The sequence below is a fragment of the Garra rufa genome, chromosome 6 (genome assembly GCF_049309525.1).
Source record: "Garra rufa chromosome 6, GarRuf1.0, whole genome shotgun sequence".
NCBI lineage: Eukaryota > Metazoa > Chordata > Actinopteri > Cypriniformes > Cyprinidae > Garra > Garra rufa.
Window position 1 is genome coordinate 54,642,225 of NC_133366.1, and position 25,028 is coordinate 54,667,252.

The 25,028-nt window shown below is 34.6% G+C and overlaps 1 protein-coding gene across 1 annotated transcript in view; it reads left to right on the forward strand.

The window, feature by feature from the left end:
- The first annotated feature begins 1,983 nt into the window (after positions 1-1,983).
- Positions 1,984-25,028, forward strand: part of LOC141336988 (sodium- and chloride-dependent GABA transporter 2-like) — a 59,523-nt gene continuing 36,478 nt past the window's right edge. Inside the window, exons 1-5 of the mRNA XM_073842708.1 lie at positions 1,984-2,026; positions 2,073-2,248; positions 9,819-10,049; positions 12,052-12,107; positions 20,379-20,507. Coding sequence (XP_073698809.1) covers positions 1,984-2,026; positions 2,073-2,248; positions 9,819-10,049; positions 12,052-12,107; positions 20,379-20,507 — 635 coding nt within the window. The remainder of the gene's footprint in view (positions 2,027-2,072; positions 2,249-9,818; positions 10,050-12,051; positions 12,108-20,378; positions 20,508-25,028) is intronic.

The following is a 25,028-nucleotide window of genomic DNA, read 5'->3' on the forward strand; positions in this document are numbered from 1 at the left end:
CATTGAATCGCCCGCTCCAGTAATGCCATGACGCTTCATGCAGCTGTTCGTTTGGCACAGTGTTCTGGTAAAGTTATGGCCTTCATTTTCACAAGGCATATCAGGATCAAATGTCAAGCTAATGCACGGATGGCTTTCAAATTCACAGCATTTGCATCATTTCAGTTGTTTCCTCATTTTTATTTTTTTTTTTACTTTACTCTCTGTGTGAATGTGATTCATTAACTAATGCAATGACATTCAGACTTATTTTAGGTGATCGGATACGTTTTAGAGAAGCACTATGCTGCATGTTTGATGATATTTTTCTGTTTGTTTTTGAGCGGTGGATTGGTAGTAACCTGCCCCTGATCGCGATTGTGAGGTGCATTAGTTGGTCATGTGGGAGTAACAGACACTGAGTAATTTGTGTGCTGATCATTACGTCCTAATCCACCTCTTCATACTCTACGTGACTCATACTGCAGCACTAAAACTTCACAGATCAGCATTTTGATCAGTTCTCGGCCCCCTACACACGCCATTTCAGAGATTATCTCTTTGTGTGTGGACTGTGTGGAATCTCATCTGTAGTCATTTAATTAGATCTCAACTCAAATGGAATCAGCAGATTAACATTCCAATTTATTATATTACAAATATTATGGTAATGTTACTTGTGAATGTTCTTTGATCCATCTTAGACTTACTAAAATGTTTAAAAACATTCCATAAATGACAGAATGTTTTGTGTTAACGTTTTTCGAATGATATTAAAGACGAGATAACTTTGAATCAACATTCTATTAACATAACTGGAAGAACGTTTGTTCATAACCTTAAGAGAATATTGCCAGAACGTTCTGAGAACGTTCCCTGTTAGCTGGCTTAATACCATGGAAAATCGGTGGTAATGAATAGTTTTTGGGACATGTTTTTAAAATGAATTGACCTATTTTAAATGTATTTTACTGTGCCATTTAAATATCATAGCATCAGTATGGTAATCATACAGTAACAAGTGAATGCTAATGCACTACAATTTCCTTTTATTATTTTATATTTTACAGATCTAAATGTTGCACAATTGTGCAGAAACACAATTGCATTAGACTTGTTTTTAATAAATAAGTATTGAATTTATATTTATTTTAAAGTTTATTTTGCTTTAGTAAATACTTTTTTCTAGTTAAAGCATAAATCCTGTTTAGTGACCAAGCTGCTGCCTAATAAGATTTACATGCATTATTATCACTGAAAATTTGTGTTAACATCATGTTTTTTAGACACTACCAATATATAGGTCCATTTTTTTAAACTGAGATCTATACATCATCTGAAAGCAGAATAAATATAATATGGTTTGTTAAGATATGACAATATTTGGCTGAGATACAACTATATGAAAATCTGGAATCTGAGGGTGCGAAAAAAATCTAAATATTGAGAAAATCGCCTTTAAAGTTGTCCAAATGAAGTTCTTAGCAATGCATATTACTAATCAAAAATTATATTTTGATATATTTATAGTAGGACATTTACAAAATATCTGGTTTTGTGGTGCAGGGTCACATAATATAAATATTGTACATATTTTAAAACTATTTACAGTATAGTAAATATCATGAATACGGTAATCAAACAAGACCAGTGGTATGTATCAAATGCACATCTTTTTATATTTTAGATATCTAAACATCTAAGATAAACTTGAGAAACAATATCGCATGCTAGACTTTATTTTGCACAAGTAATTTAATTAATAGCTGGGTATTTTAAGTCTTGTTTTTTTCTCATTTAATTAAGTTTCCCTCCAGATTCCTGAAGTTTGTTTTGTCTTAACTAATTCTCAGACACTTTTTTCTAGTCTAAGCAAAAGTCCAGGGAGGTTTACGCTTGAAGCAAGAAACATTTGTTTGTTCTCTGAAAGCAAAGTGAAATTCTTGCTCCAGATTCTTGAGCACGCACGTTCATTTCCTATTTCCGGTGCCGCAGAGCGTCCAGATGCCTGAGCGTACCTCTGGTTTCACCTGCAGGAACAGAACAGGTACGTCAAAGGCATTATTTCCTCCAGATGTGTCCGTGTCTAACAGGAACAGGCCGCGCTCGAGGGGTCAGCGGTTTCGCTCTCCCATGGGGCCACTTCATGGCATTCCTCCATCTGCTCCTTAAAGTCCTTGGAGTCTCGCGAGCTCCGCATTTGTCTAATCCCTGTTTTATGGATCCAGTTTCTGGGTGTTTGGAGCAAGGGCTGCAAGAGGCCTCTGCGGTAAAGCTGGTTTAAGTAAGGTAAACCTTTCCTGGTGGATTCGGCCTTCTGATTAACATGAGAACCGGAAAGAACAGGGTTAGACCTTTACACACCTGTTGCTTGAGACGGCAGTAAGTTTGAGGTTAAACAACACAGGTGATGTCACAAAAGTGATTTAAATTTTAAACTAAAAGAAAAAGCGTAAAATAATTCTCAAAATTTTAATACGCGATTGCTAGTAAATTAAATTTTAGAAATAATTGTAATAATTTCAAAAAGTTTCTAAATATTTTATTAACATTTTTTTTCTTGGTTATGCAAACGTTTAGAAAACATTTCATTGTATCATTGTGCATCATTATGGAAATGTTACTTTTAAATGTTCTCTGAAACAAGTAGCAACATTTAAAAAATGTTTCAGAAATATGTTCCATAAATGTCATCTGAAAGCTGAAAAAAATAGGTTTTCCATTGATGTTTGGCCGAGATACAACTTTTGAAACATTAGAAAATTTGGTATCTGAGGGTACAAAAAAAAATTAAAATACTGAGAAAATTGCTTTTAAAGTTGTCCAGTTTGAGTTCTTAGCAATGCAAATTACTAATCAAAAATTAAGTTTTTAATTTTTTAACTAACGGTAAAAAAAAATTAAAATTTTTTTTTTAAATTTTAAAATTAAAAAAAAAAAAAAAAAAAAAAAATCCTGGTTATGCATGATACATTTAATTGTATCATTTTGCAAACATTACGGAAATGTTCTCTGAACATTCTGAAACAAGTAGCAACATTTAAAAAATGTTTCAGAAATATCCATAAATGTGGCCCTGGACCACAAAGCCGGTCATAAATTGAGATTTATACATCATCTGAAAGCTTAATAAATAAGCTTTCTATTTATGTAACGCTGTTGATGATTAATTTAAAATGATTGCAAGCCAAACCTGAGAGTGGATTAACTGACTACTCCCCCATCAACACGCTTACACAAGTTTTAACCTTCTTAATACATTGTTTTATTTTGTTAAATTGTTAATTTGTAATAAAAGTGACACTTAAAAGTTTTAAACAGACTTTGCTACAAAAAAGGCAAGAAAAAAACAGGCAACTAGTTGGGAAATATTTGAGGGTGGTGCTATGCAAATATACAATGCCTCAGCAAGCCCCGCCCTTTCTCCGAATCTGAATGAGGATTTAATTACAATTTTTTCAGTCATAAGAGTCCTTTTTTTTAAATTGAGTTTTATATATCATCTGAAAGCTGAATACATAAGCTTTCCATTAATGTTTGGCAGAGATACAACTATTTGAAAATCTGGTATCTGAGGGTACAAAAAAAAAATCTAAATAGTAAGAAAATTGCCTTTAAAATTGTTTGCATTTTAAAATTATGGTAGAAAACATTTTTTCCTGGTTATGCAAACGTTTAAAAAACATTTCCATACCGTTTGCAAAATGATACAATGAAATGTTACTTTTGAATGTTCTCTGAACATTCTGAAACAACTAGCAACACTTATTTGTAGAAATATGTTCCATAATTTGTGACCCTGGACCACAAAACCAGTCATAACAGTCAATTTTTAGTTTTTAATTTATGGTGGAAAATTTACAACATATCTTCATAACATGATCCTTACTTAATATCCTAATGATTTTTGGCATTAAAAAAAAACACAATTTTGTTGGTTATTGCTACAAATATACTTGTGCTATGAGTGGTTTTGTGGTCCAGGATCACAAATAACATTTTTAGAACATCATTAAAGACCAGGTAACTCTGAACAAACGTTCTATCAACGTTACTGGAAGACTGTTTGCTCATAACTTTTGAGAGAACCTTATCAGAACATTCTGAAAAATGTTTCCTGTTAGCTGGGCCCAAACGAAATTGATCAAAATCAGGATTTTTCCTAAAAATGCACAAGTAACCAGACTGAGAGAGAACAAAGGATGATAAGATGGTCTTGTGAGAGTTTTCTGGCCTGAGGAGTTTATAACATTGACACAGCAGTTTCGAATAAGAGAGCAAACAATGGCTGCAGTTACTAGATGTTCCCTCCGAGTCATTTATCAGTCCAGCTTATAGAGATCAAACGCTTTGTTAGCGTTGGCGTCGTGCCGCAAAGGGTGTGAAGTCTCGAATCATGTAGCGGGTCGAGCACATCTGTCCTGAGAGGAAGAGTCTTGGCAGAAGACAACAATCGTGTCCGGTTCTCCATCGAGGGTCTATGGGCTGGGGAGCTTTTCCTGGGCAGGAACGAGCGATTGTTCTCCGCTTCACCCCACCCTGACGTCTTCCTTCAGCTCAGCCCTGAAGTCAATCTCTGATGCTGTACATTATAAAGAACAGGAAGTCAAGTCACTGAACTGTAATCCAGTTAACCCCTTTGCTTCTGAAACTCTGAGAATTATAAGCTCTTATGCTGCACAAAATGCACACAATTTTATTAGTATTCAGGTAGATTTATTTGACTCACCAAGGCTGCATTTAATCAAAAATACAGCAAAAATATGAAATATTTTTACAATTTAAAATAGCTGTTTTCTATGTGAATATATTTTAAATTTTAATTTATTTTTGTGATCAAAGCTGAATTTTCAACATCTTTACTCCAGTCTTCAGTGTCACATGATGCTGCAGAAATCATTCTAATATACTAATTTGCAGTTTAGGAACATTTCTGATTATTATCAATGTTGAAAACAGTTGTGCTGCCCAATATTCTTATGGAAACTGATACATATTATTTATCAGGATTTTTTTAATAAAAAGTAATAAAAAAACAGCATTTATTTAAAATTAAAATCTTTTGCAACATTATAAATGTCTTTACTGGCACTTTTGATCAATTTAATGCATCCTTGATGAATTTCCTTTAAAAAAAGTAAGCATAGTTTGGATGTTTAGTTATTTTTAGCAAGTAAACAAGATCAGAACTGCTTTGGTTTTTGAGCTGCAGCTTTGTAATAATCAGTATTCAAGTTTACAAACATTTCACCTGTAATCCAGTTAACCCCTTTGCTTCTGAATCTCTGAAAATTATAAAGCAATGAAGCTCTTATGCTGTACAAAATGCACACAATTTTATTAGTATTCAGGCAGAATTATTTCACTCACCAAGGCTGCATTTAATAAAATACTTGGTAACACTTTACAATAAGGTTCATTAGTTAAACATTAGTTAATGTATTAACTAACATGAACTAACGATGAGCAATACATTAGTTACTGTATTTACTAATCTTCATTAACGTTAGTTAACGGAAATGCAGTTGTTCATTGTTTGTTCATGTTAGTTCACACTGCATTAACTAATGTTAACAAGATTTTAATAATGTATTAGTAAATGTTGAAATTAACATTAACAAAGATTAATAAACGCTGTATAAGTGCAGTTCATTATTAGTTCATGTTAACTAATGTGGTTAACTAATGTTAACTAATGAACCTTATTGTAAAGTGTTACCAAATACTTTTACATTTTAAAATAGCTATTATCTATGTGAATACATTTTAAAATGTAATTTATTTTTGTGATCAAATCTGAATTTTCAGCATCATTACTCAGTCTTCAGTGTCACATGATCCTTCAGAAATCATTCTAATTTGCTGATTTGCCGCTCAAGAAACATTTCTGATTATTATCACTCTTGAAAACAGTTGTGGCGCCTAATATTTTTATGGAAACTGATACATTTTATTTCTGAAGATTCTTTAATAAATAGAAAGTTTTAAAAAAAACAGCATACTTTTTGTAACATTCTAAATTCGATAACATCATAAATCGCTTTAATGCATCCTTGATGAATTTCCTTTTAAAAAACAAAGCGTTGTTTGGATGTTTAGTTGTTTAGTTGTACTTTTAGCAAGTAAACAAGATCAGAACTGAACATTCTGCTTTGGTTTTTGAGCTACAGCTTTGTAATAATCAGTATTCAAGTTTACAAACATTTCACCAAGTTTCTGAAGTGTTTTCCGTACGGCCGGCCGCGGATGGACGCTTTTCAAGAGAGTTTTTCCTGCTAAAATCACATTTCAGCGACACACTTGTGCAGCAGGCCAGAGTAAATGTCAACACAATTAAATTCCTGTTGAAGAAAACATCAGTAATGTTCTGGTCCAGTCTAAAGCGCAGCGATGACAGCAGCTCTCAGTCATTACACGTTCCCACTTCATTCACGTATTTACAGTTGTTCCTGATGATGTGTTTCCCAAGGGAACGTGCTGTTTTGAAGCGAGCATGAGGATGGATGAGAACTGAGAAGGCTCAGCGTGACCTCCATACAGAATGTTTACAAAGTGCCCGGTCACATGATCTGTCAGCTGACATTCTCATTGGCTACCTGCGGCTCCAGACTGTTTGTGTGAGTCACGCCGAGAGAAAAATGAGACGATTTTCCAGTAATGTGCGTTAAAACAGCCGTGTAGTCTGGAGTTCTCGAGCGGGAACAATAATTAACATGCGTGTGATCATTTTATAACAAAACAATGTGGAATCAACTGTAAGTGAATCACAGTTACCACTCCATTATGTGCTAATGTAATGTGAACTGGTTAGCAATGTCTAAAATTAATGTTTTGCCAGACCTGCCAGCTGAACTGAAAACAATTATGGCCATAAATATTCATTACCACCCATAAAACTGTATTTTGCAATATTTTAATTAAGAATTTGTTCTTTGGTTTGAATCACACACTTCATAAACATTAGTTGCAGGGAACAAACTCAGTTATTTTAGGAAGGTTAAGTGAAATTTCATTCTAATTTTCTGAAATGTTTTAGTTGGACATATTTTAAAAGTTACTACTTGTTCAGAGAACATTCAAAAGTAATGTTTACATGATGTTTGCAAAATTAAATGTGACCCTGGACCACAAAACCAGTCTTAAGTAGAAAGGGTATATTTGTTGCAATAGCCAAAAATACATTATTCATTTTTTTCTTTTATGCCAAAAATAATTAGGTTATGAAGTAAAGATCATGTTCCATGAAGATATTTTGTAAATTTCCACCTTTCAGAGGATGCATAAATCTCAATTTCGAAAAAGTGACACTTGTAACTGGTTTTGTGGCCCAGGCTCATAAACGATCCCTTAATATCCATGTAACCAAGATTAAAAAAAAAAAAAAAAAAAAACTTTTTTAAAACATTTAAATACTGGACATTTTAAACATTCAAATAAAATTCAGATTTTTCAGAGATTTCATAACTTAATGGAAATGCTTGCAAAATGTTCTTAGAACATACATTTGTTTGCTGGGTAGTTTCTATATCCCCAGCTAATAAAAATATGTTCAAATAAAGTTTGGATAAAATCCAGTTTTTTAAATGTTAAAAAAAAAATCTTTGTTATAAAAGTGTTAAAGAAACATTTCATTGTATCATTTTGTTTAATGTAACATTTGAATGTTCTTTAAACATTCTGAAACATTTAAAAAATGTTTCATAAGTATCCACTTGTTACTTCATGAACAATGCACATGCACAAAGAACATTAGTAAAGACCAGACAACTTTGAACAAGCTGAAGTTATGATATTAGTATATTAATAATCTTCAGTAATTAAACACTGGCATAATTCTGACCTCAATCCTAAATTTATTGTGTGAAAATATGGAAGCGTTTGATGAATAACAGGGGAATATCAGGTCATCCTTTGATCGTGCTCGGACAAACAGCTTCCCCACAGTCAGTGGGTATCAGTCTATTTTTCTTTACGTGTCACACCTATTATTTCAGACGTGACGTGGCCTCCGTCCAGCATAAACAAACCACATGCCAAGGAACATAGGAGTGGTATAGAAGAGGAAACCCTTCTTACAGTCTGTGTGTGTGTTAATGTTAGATGGTGAGATGCTGAAGTGCACTTAGGGCCAGAACAGTAGGTCATGAGCGTGTGTGGCCCTCGACTCTAAATCATAACGTGTGCGGCTGGTCATGGGAATGCGGTCAAACGCCTTCACCAGGAAAACTCCCTTAAAGTATGTTCATTCGTCTCCAATGATATACATGCTAGAATCTCAAGTCCAGTCTTATTAGATTTGACATGGTTTAAATGCATTACTTGACCTAAAAATAACCATTCTGGCATACTCACCCTCAGTTTTGCCTTTCATAGTGACCATGACTGTCAAGCTCTAAAATGAATAAAGATGTCTAAATATTAAAGAAGACAATCCCGAAGCGTTGTGGGGTTTTTTAAGATTCCAGAATGAATGAAAGACATCTTATGAAATCGCAATAATAAATATAAAGCACAAGCCATGTTATGAAAGTTTTATGGTGCTTTTATGTGGGTTTTTTGTTCTTTTTGGAGCTTGACACTATAAATGTTGTTGTGTGGAAATGCAATTCATTAAAATCAATTTTGCATTCCACAAAAAAACAAAAAAAAACAGCATATGAGTTTGGAACGACACACTACAAAAAAGGCTTTACTTAGATTTTTTGTCTTGTTTCCAGCCAAATTATCTAAAAATTCTTAAATCAAGGAGGATTTTCTAGACAAGTAAAAATTATTTTCTTGTTTTCAGAAAGAACAAGTCAAAATTACGTGAGTTTTTGCTTAGAACAAGTTAAATAATCTGCCACTGGGGTAAGCAATAAAATCTTATTTCTAACAGAAAACAAGATTATTTTTCATGTTTCAGGCAAAAATGCACTTAATTTTGACTTCTTTGTCTGAAAACAAGAAAATAATTTTGACTTGTCTAGAAAATCCTTGATTTAAGAATTTTTAGATATTTTGGCTGGAAACAAGACAAAAAAAATCCAAGTAAGAAAATATTTTTTTTCAATGCACGAGGTTAAATCCGGGTTATTAATGTTAACTATTAAAATAAATCGAAAAATAAAATAAATATGTTTTACTTAAAATAAATGGTAACTAAAATAGAATACTTCAAAACTACTTATTTTATTACTTAAATTACTTGTTTTAGTTCATTGCAAGTCAACATTTCTAATTGTCAGTAAGTTGAAATGATAAAATGGTAATAAAACTGAAATAAAAATAAATCAAATTGTCAAACTCAAAATAAAATATCAAAAACCCACAAAACTTTAACACTCCCCATTCTATTTCTATTCTATCTACTTGTTTTCATTTTGTTTATTTAAACAAGACTAAACTTGTAGACTTAAATCTTTAATCCACAAAAGGTAAATCCAGACACACACATATATAACCTTGAGATTGGACAAACACTGAAACACAAACACTCAGTATAAATCAGAATATTTAACAATATGTAAATAGAAGGTCAGGCTTTAATTCTATAATTCACTTATTCTGATTTTTCCATTAGGAACTGTTGTGATGGTGAGAAGTGGACGTTCTCGAGAAGATGTGTCTCTCCTGAAACTGTTTCATCATCGGCCTAGATGATGTCAGCTTAAAATGAACATTGTTTCAATGGTGAAGTCAGTTATTACATCTAAATGAAAGATTGTGAAAACAAACATGTTTTTCTGCAGAATGACATCACTGCTAAATGATTCACAACAAGAGCAGGAACAGGAATTAAGAGCACAAATAGAGTCAGAGTTGAGTTATGTTGAACTGAGCAGTCCTTGAATGAACAGGGAACTCTGGGTGGTCAGAATGGCATGTTGGGTGTGTCTGGAGGGACAAAAGAGGATGAAAAGAGAGAAGAAGAGATGAAGATCGGTCGGCGTGTTTCTCACGCCGGTGGCCTGATGTTGGTCTGGCACAGGAAATTCCTGCGCTTGTTGCGGCTCCACAGAGATTCCACTTCCTGTGGAGGTTCAGCAGCTCTTCAGAAAGCAGCAGCGGCGTCTGACTCCACACCTTCAGTCTGCAGAAGCTCTTTAGCATCTAACAAATCTCAAAAAGCAATTGCTACGGCATTGTGGATGGTTACTAGGGTGTTGCTAAATGTCATTGATATGCAGTTGCTCTGGGAGGTTGTTAAGTTTTATTAATTTTGACCTCTATATTTGTATTTGTCAGTGTGTTTTTGAGTGGTTTTAAGTAGGGCACCAGCAGGCCTGTGGTTTCTGTAATGCTTTGTCTCACACGCATTTCACGCGGATCTTATTACACCCCCAGACATTTACAAGCTTTTTCCTTCTTCAGGAAGCAGAATTCCATTCCTAATGACGGCGGGAGGAATCCGGCCTGAGAATCTTTTTATATGATGCGTGTAAAATGGCCATCTAGAGAGCAGCAAATACAATCAACCACACTTTTTAAGCAGAAAACTAGCTGCTTCAGTAAAAACCGAGTAGACACAAAAAATGTAGGATGTTTATTATGTGTTTTCTCATCAATGCACATGATTCCATGCACACAGTGTATAGGCAAATGTAAACTCCATGAAGTGTTTTGTGATGTATTAATCTTTTCAGGTAACCCATTTAGTAAAAACGTTGTGGATACACTGTTTTTAAATGTTTCGAAAACATTGAAATGTGCTTTTTTTTTTTCTTTGATTTGAATGTTATTCAAAAGTTACAGTTTCTTGCAACATTCTACTAAAGTTATTTTTACCCAAAATGTAACACTATTTGAATGTTACTTTTAATATTTAAAGAAAGTTTAAATGTTTTCTTGTCATGATCATAATGTTATTTAAAGGTTACAAAAAGGTACCCAAAATGTGACATTATTTGAACGTTTATTTTTATAATCTAAAAATGTTTCTTGTTGTCAGGAATGTTGGCTGTATAATAAAGCGCACAACAGAGGATAGTCCAAAGGGGGGGAACTTTAATAATAAGTGCGCGTGAAAAGTCCATCTGAACACAAAAAATAGCAAACAGGGAGCTAAGGAACAGACAGGGCTTATAAACACATAGAAAGCAATTAGGGAGAACAGAAACAGGTGAGGGGTTAATTAACCATCAACTTAACAAGAACAGGAAAATAACCATATAAGGAAACCCAGGAACAGAAACAGGAACACAGGGAAAACAGTCCAAGCACATGACACTTGTGATTATAACATCATTTAAAGATTATAAAAAAAAAACATTTCTTAAAACATTGATCAAGCACAAAAAAACATCATAATGGCATTTTGAGGATGTTGTTCTAAGAATGCTTTCTCAGTGTTATGATATTGTATGTCAAATATTAATAAAGTTAAAAAAAATAATTATTTTAGAAATTACCAAAAATATTCTGAATGTTCAAAATGTTCGGTTTTCAAAATATTTTATTTCTTGGTTATGCAAACTTTAGAAAACATTTCATTGTATCATTTTGCAAACAGTATGGAAATGTTACTTTTGAATGTTACTTTTGAAACAAGTAGCAACATTTAAAATGTTTTAGAAATATGTTCCATAAATGTGACCCTGGACCACAAAACCAGTCATAAATTGAGACTAAATAAGCCTTCCACTGATGTTTGGTTTGGTTTGTTAGGATAGGATAATATTTGGCTGACATACAACTGTTTGAAAATCTGAAATCTGAGGGTGCAAAAAATCTAAATATTGAGAAAATGCTTTTTAAAGTTGTCCAAATGAAGTTCTTAGCAATGCATATTATCAATTAAAAAATATATATTTACTGTAGGAAATGTACAAAATATCTTCATGGAACATGATCTTTACTTAATATCCTAATGATTTTTGGCATAAAAGAAAAATCAACAATTTTGACCCAAATGTATTTTTGGCTATTGCTACAAATATACCTGTTCTACTTAAGACTGGTTTTGTGGTCCAGGGTCACATTTGTCCTAACATTTATATAACTTTTTAAAAAATGTTAGTGAGAGTTGTGAGAATGTTTCCTGTTAGCTAGATTTATACATTTAATCTATAAAGTCAACCGTGTGTTGTGAAGGCCCTGCGGCAGCAGAAGGTCAAGGAACGCCTTCCATCATTCCAGAACAAAACGAGGTACCACCCATAAACACAACCCACCCAATCCATCCAACTAACCCTGCGGCGCTTCACTGCCAACTCCACGAAGAAACAATCTGTAGTTTCCTCGGGTTTCCACCTTGGTTTCCACCTCATATTTTGCCGTAAATGCTTGTTATGTAATCAAACGCAATAAATTTTCCCATGAAACAAACAAACAGCGTAAAATGCGAGTTTTATGGCAGTGCAGCGAGATCAGATCTTAGCAGATGTTTTCCATCACTGAATAACTGAATCCAAACAGTAAACTTCAAAAGCGTCGGATAAGATCTCTCTGAGTGCAGCTGATCTTGCCTTTTAAGTAGAGTCAAAGCAAACATGGGTGTCAGACTTTATTTGGAGTTAAAAGTTTGTCAGATGAACTAAAATGTTTTTCTGTGTAAAAGTGTACTGGTGTTATGTTCTTGGTTAAATTCTCTTGCACCTGTGAAATTGTTTAATAATGTTCTCGATTTTTTAAATCATGGTGAATGTTAGATGAGACCTCTATAGGGTCAAAAACCTGAAGCAGGAAAACACAAACCACCTCAGCGAATGTGGAACGTTTGGAAAATTTGGTAATTCCAACATTTCCCTCATCCTTGATTGAGGGTTTCCATACTAATACGCTCTGCCTGCCAATAAAATGCTTTGGATCAGTTTGTGCACAGCTAAACCTTAAGAGAAATAGTCAATATGCCTAATTCAATCAAGCGTACTTATTTTTTGACCTCCTCCAGCCGTGGAAAATGTGTGGGGGTGGAAAACGTGAAAGTGCATCACCTAAATATTTTGGACACTGAATTTGTTTTTGCACTAAATGCAGAAAACATCTTGACACACATAGGTGAGGGTAACTAGCTAAAAGGAACATTCTTAGATCGTTGACTAATGTTCTGGCAAGGTTCTCTCAAAGTTATAAACAAATGCTCTTCCAGTAACATTAATAGAACGTTTTCATTTAACCCTTAAACTCTCACTCCCTATTTTTAACAAAAATGCACTATTTTTAAAATTCATGAACCAAACATTTTGTAATATGATTTTCATGCACAATTTCCATGGTTATTGAAAGTCTGATTTTAAAGGATACATTTTTAGATAATCAATAAAGTCTTTTTGTGAAAAAGGTCTGAACCCCTGTCTTGATGTGGATTTTCGAGGTGCAGTCTTGTCATAAATTAATTTATTACATTCCTACATAATTTGTAACACAAAACAGTGGTAAAAAATCTATTTATATAGATATTAGGCTTAGAACTTCCCAATGATATATTGTTTGTCATGATTAGATTTATTTGTAATATGGTGAAGTAAACTTTGTCGTCAACTGGCGGACGGCAAGATGTGTCCATGCGGACCGTGAAAGCTTCTGACATTATTAAATAAAAAAATGCCAAACGCTAATTTCTAATAAAAAATAAATTATTTCAAGCACACCAGGGTCAGCGTTTGGGTGCAATCTTCAGTGCAGCGATGAGAGCAGAGATCGGCGCATTGCGTACAGACAGATAGCTTTCAGTGAGTGAAAAACGTTGATGGAAAACGCATTATGTTGGGGTTACGTCGCAAAATATTGTAAATATATATTTTTATACTGTATTTTTATACATGTTTATGTTTTAAACCATGAAGGTGAGCCAATGGATATCACACAAGCAACGTGAAAACTGCGCAATATGTTAAAGTGACAGTAAAAACAGCGCTTTCAGCATCTGTCGTGCACATTCTCTCAGAGACAATGATAGACTAATATATGCTGATATTTACTTCCCTAATATTTCTCTTGTGCGCCGAACACAGTGGGGGGAAAAAAAGAAACGTATTTTGTGTAGGCTAAGCAAGGGTTGTTTTTGAAAGTGGGTGTTTAAAATAAAGCTCTTAATTTTCATTGATGACTGCAGTATTATTATGGGTTAAGAAAGTCTTAATTATGATTTCAGGTTGTCTTAAATGAGGGGACTAAAAGGCAAGAATTGCGAAGAATCTTTATAAGGCTATCCATTGAATAAATATGAGCGCTGCACGTTTGAAAGTTAGCTGTGGCGCTGCTTTGTGTATCATTCTGATAGCGCCTCCTGCTGGAAGAGAATGATCTGGCATTTTCAATCAGCTCGTATGTCTGCTGTTGTCAAAAAGACCAATGTAAAAAAATTAATACATGGTTTTAAAATAAGGTCTGTGGTTAACACAAGCTCAAGATATTTAGATTTTATTACATAAAATACATCGGTAATACGTCTTCTGATTATTAAAAGCTCTTACTTGCTGAAAGTGTCAAAATGGGGCTTTAAAGATTTGCAAAATAACATTTCTAATCAGGCCAGATCTCGTGATGCACACAGCATCTCTTTGTGTACGGTGTGTTTACATGTGCATTGGAATAGCTTCAAAAAGCTGACATTTGCTGTATGCTCTGTCTAGACGAAGCTGGTTGCACCATCTGATGCCCATCAGCTGACACAGAAACAACGTACTGATGTGTGCTGAACCTTTGGAGCCACTCGTGGAGTCATTCTGACAGCGATTTACAGCCCGGCTTGATCCCCATCTACTCCTCCATCATCTGGAGCAGAATTACAGCGGAATCTGCACTCTGTCATTGCAGACGTTTTCCTGGAGCGACACGCTTTACTGCGGTTGGCACTGGCTCGAGCTTTGAGATGAAAAGATCCTGTGCTGCCCGTATTTATGAACAAGGTCTTCACAGTTTGAACTCGCTGAAGTGCTGCTGCTTTTTGTATAATAATAATTACACTCATGAGCAAAACCCTCGCTGCGTCAAATGCAGCTCTTGACATTTATATGAAAGTGGTTAGTAAACAGGTCACGACAACCAGACACATAATGACAATGTGTCGATGTAAGGGGGTCATTTGCTCTGTTTCAGATGCTCACGTTTAGTCATCATAGGCGCTCCTGACTTGAAGGTTTTTCAAAAAGGTAGGACACCAAATTTAGGCCAAATTCTATTCCCAAAATGCATTGCACAACTGTGAGTTGGGAATTTGAGAAATGGCTGATTTGTAGATATACTTATAGAGCACAATGGCAGAAAAACTTGGCATAGCACTTTCCAAAACATTCGCTTTTTAAAATACTTGTGCAAATTTGTCTGATCCTTGAAGTGATGGCAGACAGCAGTGCAAGGTCAATTCTTTGCTTACTTGATCTAATACTTGATGTTTTTTAAAAATGTTGTAGATTTAAGTAGCAAATCAGAATCACTAAAATTGTTGAATATATTTTGAGACAAAGGCCTTCCTTATGAATTTCACTTTTCGCCCCGTGGTTGGGGCTAAAAGGCACGTGATAATTAACATGATAATTAGTAGATGGTTGACTTTTCCATTTGTTGACATGACAAATGGTAGATATAATTTATTATGTTGGATGTCCATCTTAGACATAATCACTCTGTTTAGAATGAAATCATCATATTTAAAGATGATATTAATCATATTGTATAATAAAATATAATTTGTTGTTACTACTGTACATCTATATTAAATTATTATGGGATCTCCTTCAGTACTTTCAGAATCTTTACTTTTTAAAAATAATGTGTCTGTATTTTAAAATATATTCTTTTATACTAACATATATTATATTGTTCCTCAAAATAAGCAGATAATAGTACAAGCTTTGCTTAAGGGATTGTTTTCAATAAGTATTAACTTACATCATTAAAAAAGACATCATTTTAGCTGCCACCTTTTATATTTATATGACTTTTTAACAAAATAAACAACTTTTAAATGACTTTTAAATGACTAAATAAACTACTTGTATTATTTATTTTCACACAAAATCTTTTTCTCCATAAATGTTCAATACAAACGTATATTTATTTCTGCAATCATAGATTTTGAACACAGTGAAAAGCACTTTTTTTATATTGTGTGCCTTTAGCCCCATTGTACCCTATTTAAAAATAGTTCAGATGAATTTAAAAAAAATGCAGGTTTTTCTGGTTTGAAACATAACACAATAAATGTTTCCATTTTATTAAAGCAGATTTACATTTTTGTAACAGTTGAATGTACCTTTTTGTTGTATTTTTAGCAATTTGCTACCCGGAAACAAACTGTCAAATTGACAAAGTCAATGAGTTTTTGAATAGGTTTATGATTAAATAAAGTGACAAAAACTAGCGCAATGTATTACTTTCCATAAAACGTAACTAAGTAACACAATTAGTTACTTTTTATGAAGTAGCGCAATATTGTAACACATTACTTTTAAAAGTAACTTGTTCCAACACTGGTGATCAATATTCCACTTTTGTCTTCTGACTATTTATTATTATTATTGGGCTTCAATGTTGTGTTCATTTTTGAAGATTATCACGATGAACAAAATGTGCAAGAATCATAAACTTTTGTTGGCCACAGAGCTTATTTTCTGCAATAATAATAGGGAACCAGGGTGATGTGCACTTATAGGTTGTCCTGCAAAAATCAGTTATTTACATTTACATTTATGCATTTTAGAATGAATCCAAATCAACTCATTTTGAGTTTTCATCTTGGTTAGGGTGCTAACTTTGGAGACATCTCACTAGGTTTTGGAAAAAAGCCATACTGTAGGTTTTTATTCATGCTTGCATTTGCAGCATCCCACAGGGCTCAAGTTTTGTATGTTCCTGTTTGCTCTGTAGGTATCAATGCTAGCAGTCCTTCAGACGGGCTGTATTTGATGCTATATGGAAAGCTGCTGATAGTGGAATGCACCGCCTGTTGAAGGAAAGGGTGTGGATACAATTACTCCACAAATGACTTGTTATTGCCCTTCAAACTGTAATTACTTCTGACATAGTTTGGCTCTGATGCTGGAGAGCGCCACAGGCATATTCCATTAGCACTGGGCTTTTGGGTTTGCTCTCTTGTTTGTTTTCAGCATAGAGGACGGCATGTAGTCTTGGCTTTTGCTCACTTCTGCTGTCTTTGCTTCGGAGTTTCTGTCAGCCATTCTCAGTAACTCGTTTTTTCTGGGTTTTATCGCTTACCCTGATTTTGAACACCCAGAGGAAAGGGTCAGGTGTTTTTTTTCCAGTCATGTGTTATTTCTCACTGAGGTTTGGCCCCTTTAATGGCCCCAGCAGGTGTTTGAAAGGTCCAATGCATCAACACGCTGGAAAAAAAAAAAAAAAAAACACTAGAATAGAACAGAAAACACTTTTGTATGCAACAAGTAAGAAATGTTGCAGCCTTAATTCAAGACACATTCTAGTAAACATGTTTTTAGTAGATGATCTGAATCAAATGTATGTGATGTTTGTCTTGTAGGTGGTTAGTAGGGATAGGTCAAATGCATGGGTAACTAGTAGAGTGCATCAGTCAGTCCTGGAAATGAAAATCCCATTCATTTTTTCCAACTTAAAGACTGGCCTTCTGGGAACTATGAGGTTGTAAATCGATGGCATACTGTTTGGTTCAAGCCATCATTTGCCTTTTTTTAAATATTCATGTTTAACAGTGGAATTCATGGTAAAAAACCACCAATCGTGGAACTGAAACTCATGGAACAATTTGTCCAAAAGAGCTCCGCTAACAAATGAAGCACTCTCCTTACATTCTCAAACTACTTAAAAATTGGTCTATACATGCATATTTTACATTATACATAAAATATGTTGTTTCTATAAACACCGTCAACATTTTTAATTTCAGTTTTATATTTCTCCATTGTTTTTAATTTGCGGGATTGTAATTCTTTACCCCATTCAAATTGTTTATTGTCTGATTTTCAAAGCATTAACACACTGGGAAAATACACTTTTGTATGCAACAAGTAAGAAATGTTGCAGCCTTAATTCTAGACACTTTCTAGTGAACATGTTTTTTTAGTAGATGTTTTGAATCAAATGTATGTGATGTTTGCCTTGTTGGTGGTTAGTAGGGATGGGTCAAACTATTAGAGTGCATCAGTCAGTCCTGGAAATGATAATCCCATTCATTTTCTCCAACTTAAAGACTGGTCTTTTGTGAACTATGAGGCTGTAAATCGATGGCATACCATTTGGCATGTCTTTTTTAAAATATTCATGTTTAACAGTGGAATTCATGGTGAAAAACGGCATTATCCACAATTCTGCAGAGAAATATCCACCAATCATGGAACTGAAACTCATGGAACAATTCGCCCACTGATGAAGCACTCTCCTTACATTATCAAAGTACTTAAATATTGATCTGTACATGCTACATTATCCACAATTATGCAGAGAAATATCTACGAATCATGGAACTGAAACTCATGGAAAAATTCGTCCAAAAGAGCTCCGCCCACTAACGAAGCACTTAAATATTGGTCTATACATGCATATTTTACATTAAACATAAAATATGTTGTTTCTATATACACAGTCAACATCATTAATTTCACAGTTTTATATTTCTCCATTGTTTTTACTTTGCAGGATTGTACTTCTTTACCCTATTAAAGCTGTTTATTATTTGATTTTTTAACAATTCTTGGTTTATAATCAAATATTGTTGTGTTGCAGCTGGTTGGTTTGTTCCATGGCTTATAAACAAAGACATTTTAAAATCCCTGTGGGGAGAAAAACTAATGAGAAAAAATGCACAAACAAAATTACTGTGGCAGTGACTTAATTCATTGCTTTGGATATCTTTCTAAGAAAAGTTTAAATTCTTAAAGCAACACACATCTTACTGGAAGCTCTCAAATATTAGCACCAGCTCTTTCTGTGCTAGTTTGAGATGTGTAGTAGCGTTCCAGTCCATGAGTTATAGCCTCGACTGACCCTGCTGAAAGACCCTCGTGTGTAATTGTTTCAGACGGGACAGAGTGAACGCGGGAGGCTCTTTCTGTAGGCCACGGGGCTTTCCTGGAAAAACTGTTGAAGTGAAGCAGATATAAGACTAATTGGCCTTCGCCCCCTCCAGCCGCGTCTCTACCTCCCGCTTCAGCCCGGCTGCCTGCGGAGGCTTTCAGGAGTCTGGACGAATAACTCAAGCATGGGAAACTGTCTGGATGAGACATTCGTTTTGTGTTCATGTGCATTTGGCATGTCTGAGAGCAAAAGCAAATACAGTTATCACAGGAGTTCTGTAGAGCTTAAGTGCACGAAGATTACACGAATGACAAGGAAATTAAATCATAGATTAGGATGTGCACTGAGGCAGACCTGAGGGTGAACTCTTTTCATTTGAGACAACAACCAGAACACTATTTAAGTAAAAAACTCTAATAGTAAATTTTCTGATTTAAAAAAGCTGCACAATTTTGTCATGACCAGTATTAGGGAAGTTACTTTTAAAAGTAATGCATTACAATATTGCGTTACTCCCTAAAAAGTAAGTAATTATTTTACTTAGTTACTTTTTATGCAAAGTAATGCATTATGTTACTTTTGCGATACTTTGTAAATCTGGGCAGCGCTTGCTTGTTTGTTTTTAATATGAAAAGTTCTATTTTTAGCTAATGTAAAAGCACTTTCACATCAAAAAGTGAAATCAATAAGCCTCAGGATGAAGGAAAAGTTAACTTACATCTGTACAGTCAAATGAGAGTAAAGTTCAACACTCTTTAGCAAAAAAAAAAAAGTTAGTTTATCTAAAGTGGTTGAACTGGATCATCAAAGGTGAGCAGCAAAAACGTTGATTAATAAAACAGGATTACATACATAGGATATTTGTGTTATTTAACATATTTAATTGTTGGAGGTTTGCATCATATTCTGAGTTTGCATTTCACTGCTTTAATTCGTTTTGTCTGTTTTTTGCGAGTGAGATGAATTTATGCATGTTCACATTTAATCTAGAACTACACTGCGCACACAACGCTTTTGTACTTCTGATTTCTCTCAACTTGCGGGCAGGAGACTTGTCAGTCAATAAATGGGAAAACAAAGTAACTGGTGTACTTATTTGAAAAAGTAACTCAGATATTTTCTTGCAAATTAAAAAGTAGTGCTAGTTACTTGAAAAAAGTAATCTGATTACATTAACACTGGTCAATGAATTGTGCGGTTCTAGTACAAAACACCCTATAGTAACTGCATTGCAATGCTAAAACCTTACCATTGTTGTGGTTGATTTTGTACAGCCAAGTAACACTCAAAAATCATCAAAATCATTGCACTCTGTTGCATTGCACGTCTGAGGCAGATATTGCATGTCAACACTTTGCATGTCAGAGTGCATTTGTTGCGTGTTATATTTGTGTGTCCCACTAGCACACACTTCCCACCCAGTGACGGCACACATGTGGCTCTCATGGGTGTGTATGTGTGACATCTAGCACAGAAAGTCCCATTATCTCACACATTAAGGTTTGTTTGTTTGTGTTTGAGTCAGCAGGAGGTTATGACGCTCTGATGTGTCCGTATATTGAAGCAGTAGATGCTGCGTTTTACTGGTTTACTGTCAGGTAAAGGAAAGCAAAGAATTGAAAGAAGCAGAAAAAAGAAGCAGTTTTCGCCAGTTTTATTTTTTAAAAAGGTAATTGTGATTTTGTTTTTCACAATTCTGCCTTTTTTTCACAATTCTGACTTTTTTTCTCACAATTGCGAGTTTACATCCCAGAATTGTGACATAAATTTGCAATTATAACTTTTTTCTTAGATTTGCATGATATAAACTTGCAATTGTGAGTTATAAAGTGAATTGCAGGATAGAAATTTGCAATTGCAAAAAATAACATCAGAGTTGTGAGATATAAACTTGCAAATCTGACTTTTTTCTTAGAATTGAATGATATAAACTTGCAATTTAAGTTGTAAAGTTGCAGGATAGAAATTTGTAATTGTAAGAAATAACATCGGAATTGTGACTTTCTGAGTTTTTTCTTGCAATTCTGACTTTTCTCCTCACAATTGTGAGATATAAATTAGAAGTCAAATTCTGAGGGGGAAAATTACAATTTTTCCACTCAATGAAAATTAAAAATGTAATTGGGACTTATATTTTAATTGTATCTCACAAATGCTACTTTATATCATGTCATTCTGACTATAACTTAAAATGAAGAGTTTATGTTGCAATTGTGAGATGAAAAGTTGCAATTGCATTTTTAATTTTTGTTCAGTGGCATCAACAAGCTAAAATGGCAAGAGCTACATACATAGTAATAATAGGATGAGTTATTATGCACAATGCAACTCAGTGTGTCAAATAAAAATGAGGTCTATATCACTCCAAATGTTTTTATTGGTCCGATCTAAAATGCTTCCATAAAATACATTTTTTTAAAAGCATGCAGAAAGTGTTTGATGATGGGATCAGAATGATAAATGTGGAATCTCCTCATAATTTGATCATGATTTCACTCCCAAAGCAAACAGAAAGTACTTGCCCTGCAGATATTTACCCTCCCTTTACATCTTGTGTTTATGAATCACTCGTATCAGTCCATGGAAACGGCATATTTCACACACAATGGCCTCATTGAGAGCATTCGCTCGTCTCCTCATCATTCCCGCTCTTTTGACTGCCGCTCGAGTTCATGCCTGTTGATTTCCAGAGCAGAGGTCAGACGCTCTGATAGATGAAGACCCTGACTGAGAGACAGACTGAATCTGGCACAGACGGGAGTCACTTGTCCTCACATGCCAGAGAAAAAGAGAAGAAGTCACTGCGCTCCATTTCAGATGAAACACTCGCTTAGCTGCTCATCTGTGCAACAACTGCTATATTTGGACACGTTGCTCATCCTCAGCATCAGAAAGCAATTGACCTTTGACCTCAGACAGGCTCTGATGGCAGTATAGTATCTTAGTGTTGCTTAAAGCATTGCTTTTTCAGGGTATTTTGGAATAATGCTGATTTCATAGAGCAACACACACATTCCCAAGGTGTTGCTAAGATATTCTGGGTGGTTGCTATGGCAACCACCCATGCTAAGTACATCGTTATGTGGTTGCCAGGGTGTTGCTATGCAGTTGCCAAGACACTGTACTTGGCAGGTTGTTCTATCCAGTTGCTAAGTCAGTCTGAGTATTTTTACCACATTGCTATGCAGTTGCTAGAGTACTATGGGGTGTTTCTAAGTTGATATGAGGGTTTAAAACACATAACTTTTTTTTTTACTTTTAACATGTTCCTAAGCTATTTTAAGTACATTGTGTTAAAGTTGCCAGGTTGTTGCTATTTGGTTGCTACGGTGATGTCAGTAGATTTTAACACATTTCTATGCAGTTTCTAGGGTATTATGGGGTTTTCTAGGGCATTACAAAGTTACTAGGCTGTTGGCAGTGGTTGCCAGGGTGTTTCTACACAGTTTCTAAGATGATGTGAATTATTGTTTTTTGTTTTTATTGAAGTATGTTGTTATGTAGTTGCCAGGATGTTGCTATGTGGTTGGTAAGATGTTGTTTGTAGAGTATAACAAATTTCTGTACATTTGCTAGAGTATTATGGGGTGTTTCCTAATTTGCTAAATTGTTAAGGTGATATAAGGGATGCTTTTTTGTGCAATGCTACAGTATGCGGTTACCAGGGTGTTGCTATGCAGTTGCTAAGACACTGTACATGGTTGCTTATTAGTATTTTTACCACATTGCTATGCAGCTGCTAGAGTATTATGGGGTGTTTCTTGGGAATTTCGACCCAGTTTCTAAAGTATTGTAAGTTGTCTTTTTTAATTGTTTTGCTTTATGGTTGCCAGGGTGTTGCTATACGGTTGCTAAGATGATGTCACTGGGTTTTAGCACATTTTTATGCAGTTGCTGGACTATTATGGAGTGTTTCCAGGGTGTTGTTAAATTGCTAAAGTAATATGAAGGGTTTTAGCAAGTTCCTACTGAGAACTGTTTTAATGCAGTGCTGTGCAGGTACCAGGGTAGTGCTATGGAGTTGCTAAGACACTGTATGTGGTTGCTAGGTGGTTCTATCCAGTTGCTATGCAGTTGTTAAGAGTATTATGGGGTGTTTCTCTGGAATTTCTACCCAATTTCTTAGGCATTGTAAGTTGATATTTTTAACTGTTTTGCTATGTGGTTGCCAGGGTATTGCTATACGGTTGCTAAGATGATGTCAGTGGGTTTTAGCACATTTTATGCAGTTGCTAGAGTATTATGGAGTGTTTCCAGGGTGTTTCTAAATTGCTAAAGTGATACGAAGGGTTTTAGCAAGTTCCTACTGAGAACTGTTGTAATGCAGTGCTATGCAGTTACCAGGGTGTTGCTATGGAGTTGCTAAGACACTGTATGTGGTTGCTAGGTGGTTCTATCCAGTTGCTATGCAGTTGTTAAGAGTGTTATGGGGTGTTTCTGGGCCATTTCTACCTGGTTTCTAAGGTATTGTAAGTTGTTATTTTTAACTGGTTTGCTATACAGTTGCCTGGGTGTTGCTATACTGTTGCTAAGATGATGTCAGTGGTTTTTAACACATTTCTATGCAGTTAAGTGAAATCATTCAATGCTGCAGAAAGAGATACTGTTGCAGTTTTTCTGTAAATGCATTTCTATTGATGTACAAACTATGTTGCCTGTGCATTTCCTTAAAGCAAACCTCAATAATACTGTTTTGTATTGTTGTTAAGGGACACCGCTTATGCTGTAAAAATAATTCATCTGACACGAATATTGCCTCAACAGTCTATATTTGGCTCGGCACAAAAGAAAACAATTTTAAAAGTCAAGATGTGATGATATCTTGGCAATGGGACGTGATTACCTCAAAATTACCTCAACTTGTAAATGTCGGTGCAAAATAGCAAAATATAGCAAATGCTGATGATCCAAAACAGCCAAAAGCGACAACAAAGAAAGACAGGACTCAGCAGAGAGCCGCTTTTGCGTGTTTAGCTTTGCTTTAATACTAGCGCTGCATCTCAGCTGGCAAGAACCTGTCATTTAATGACTGAACACTTCAAAACAAGTGTCATAATGATGATTACAGCTGGGGAAGAAATCACACCACACGACAACATTGAGAAACAGCGAGAGAGAGACGTGTGCATTTGTGATGGAAGGTTTGTTGTACATCAGCATTAAGACTTATTATCCAAGGAGTTGTTTTTTGCACACAGCTGTCTTTAGGAATCATTCATTTTTGGAGCACAAACTGAAGTTTAATTCTTAGTTGAGGATGACGTTTATCTGTGTGAAAGTGTAGATTTCCAGTCTTTGACAGCTGTATACAGTGTGACTCTCCCTTTGATTTGTTTGACAGATTAGATCACACTTCCACTTCACTAGTGACACAACCAGCAGATTTAAATTGACAGCTAAAGATGAAATTCACCCACGCCCTTAGAGTTCTGTCATATCAATACAGTTACAGATTATGAGACTCAGATTTACTCTGCAATGCTCTGATCACTGATCTGTCTTAAAATGAAGTTTTAAAGCTCATTTCAAGAAAAATAATGTTTTTGAACCTACTTAGTGATCAGAAACTTGAGGTGATGCAGAGACTATTATTACTAAACAGCAGATAACAATGCATGTAAGAATAATATCCGATGATTTTCTCGTCTTGAAATCTCATTTAGTTCCTATGGTATGTGCTCTTTTTATTTATTTGTAAATCAACAGATAAGTTTACAGCATAATAGAATAGCATTCATCAATGGAGAAAAAACAACAGCCAGGGGAAAAAGAAGATTAACAAACAAACAAATAAACAAAAATTATATTTCTCAAAACGTTCTGGCAAGGTTCTCTCAAAGTTCTGAACAAACGTTCTTCCAGTAATGTTAAAATATTCTGGCCGTTATTTAACATTATTAACACTGCAAAAAAAAATTCCTTACTTAGATTTTTTGTCTTGTTTCCAGCCAAAATATCAAAAAATTCTTAAATCAAGAAGGATTCTAGATGAGTAAAACTTATTGTCTAGTTTTTAGAAAAAACAAGTCAAAATTAAGAGCGTTTTTGCTTGAAACAAGTAAAATAATCTGCCAATGGAGTAAGAAAAATAATCTTGTTTTCTGTTTGAAATAAGATTT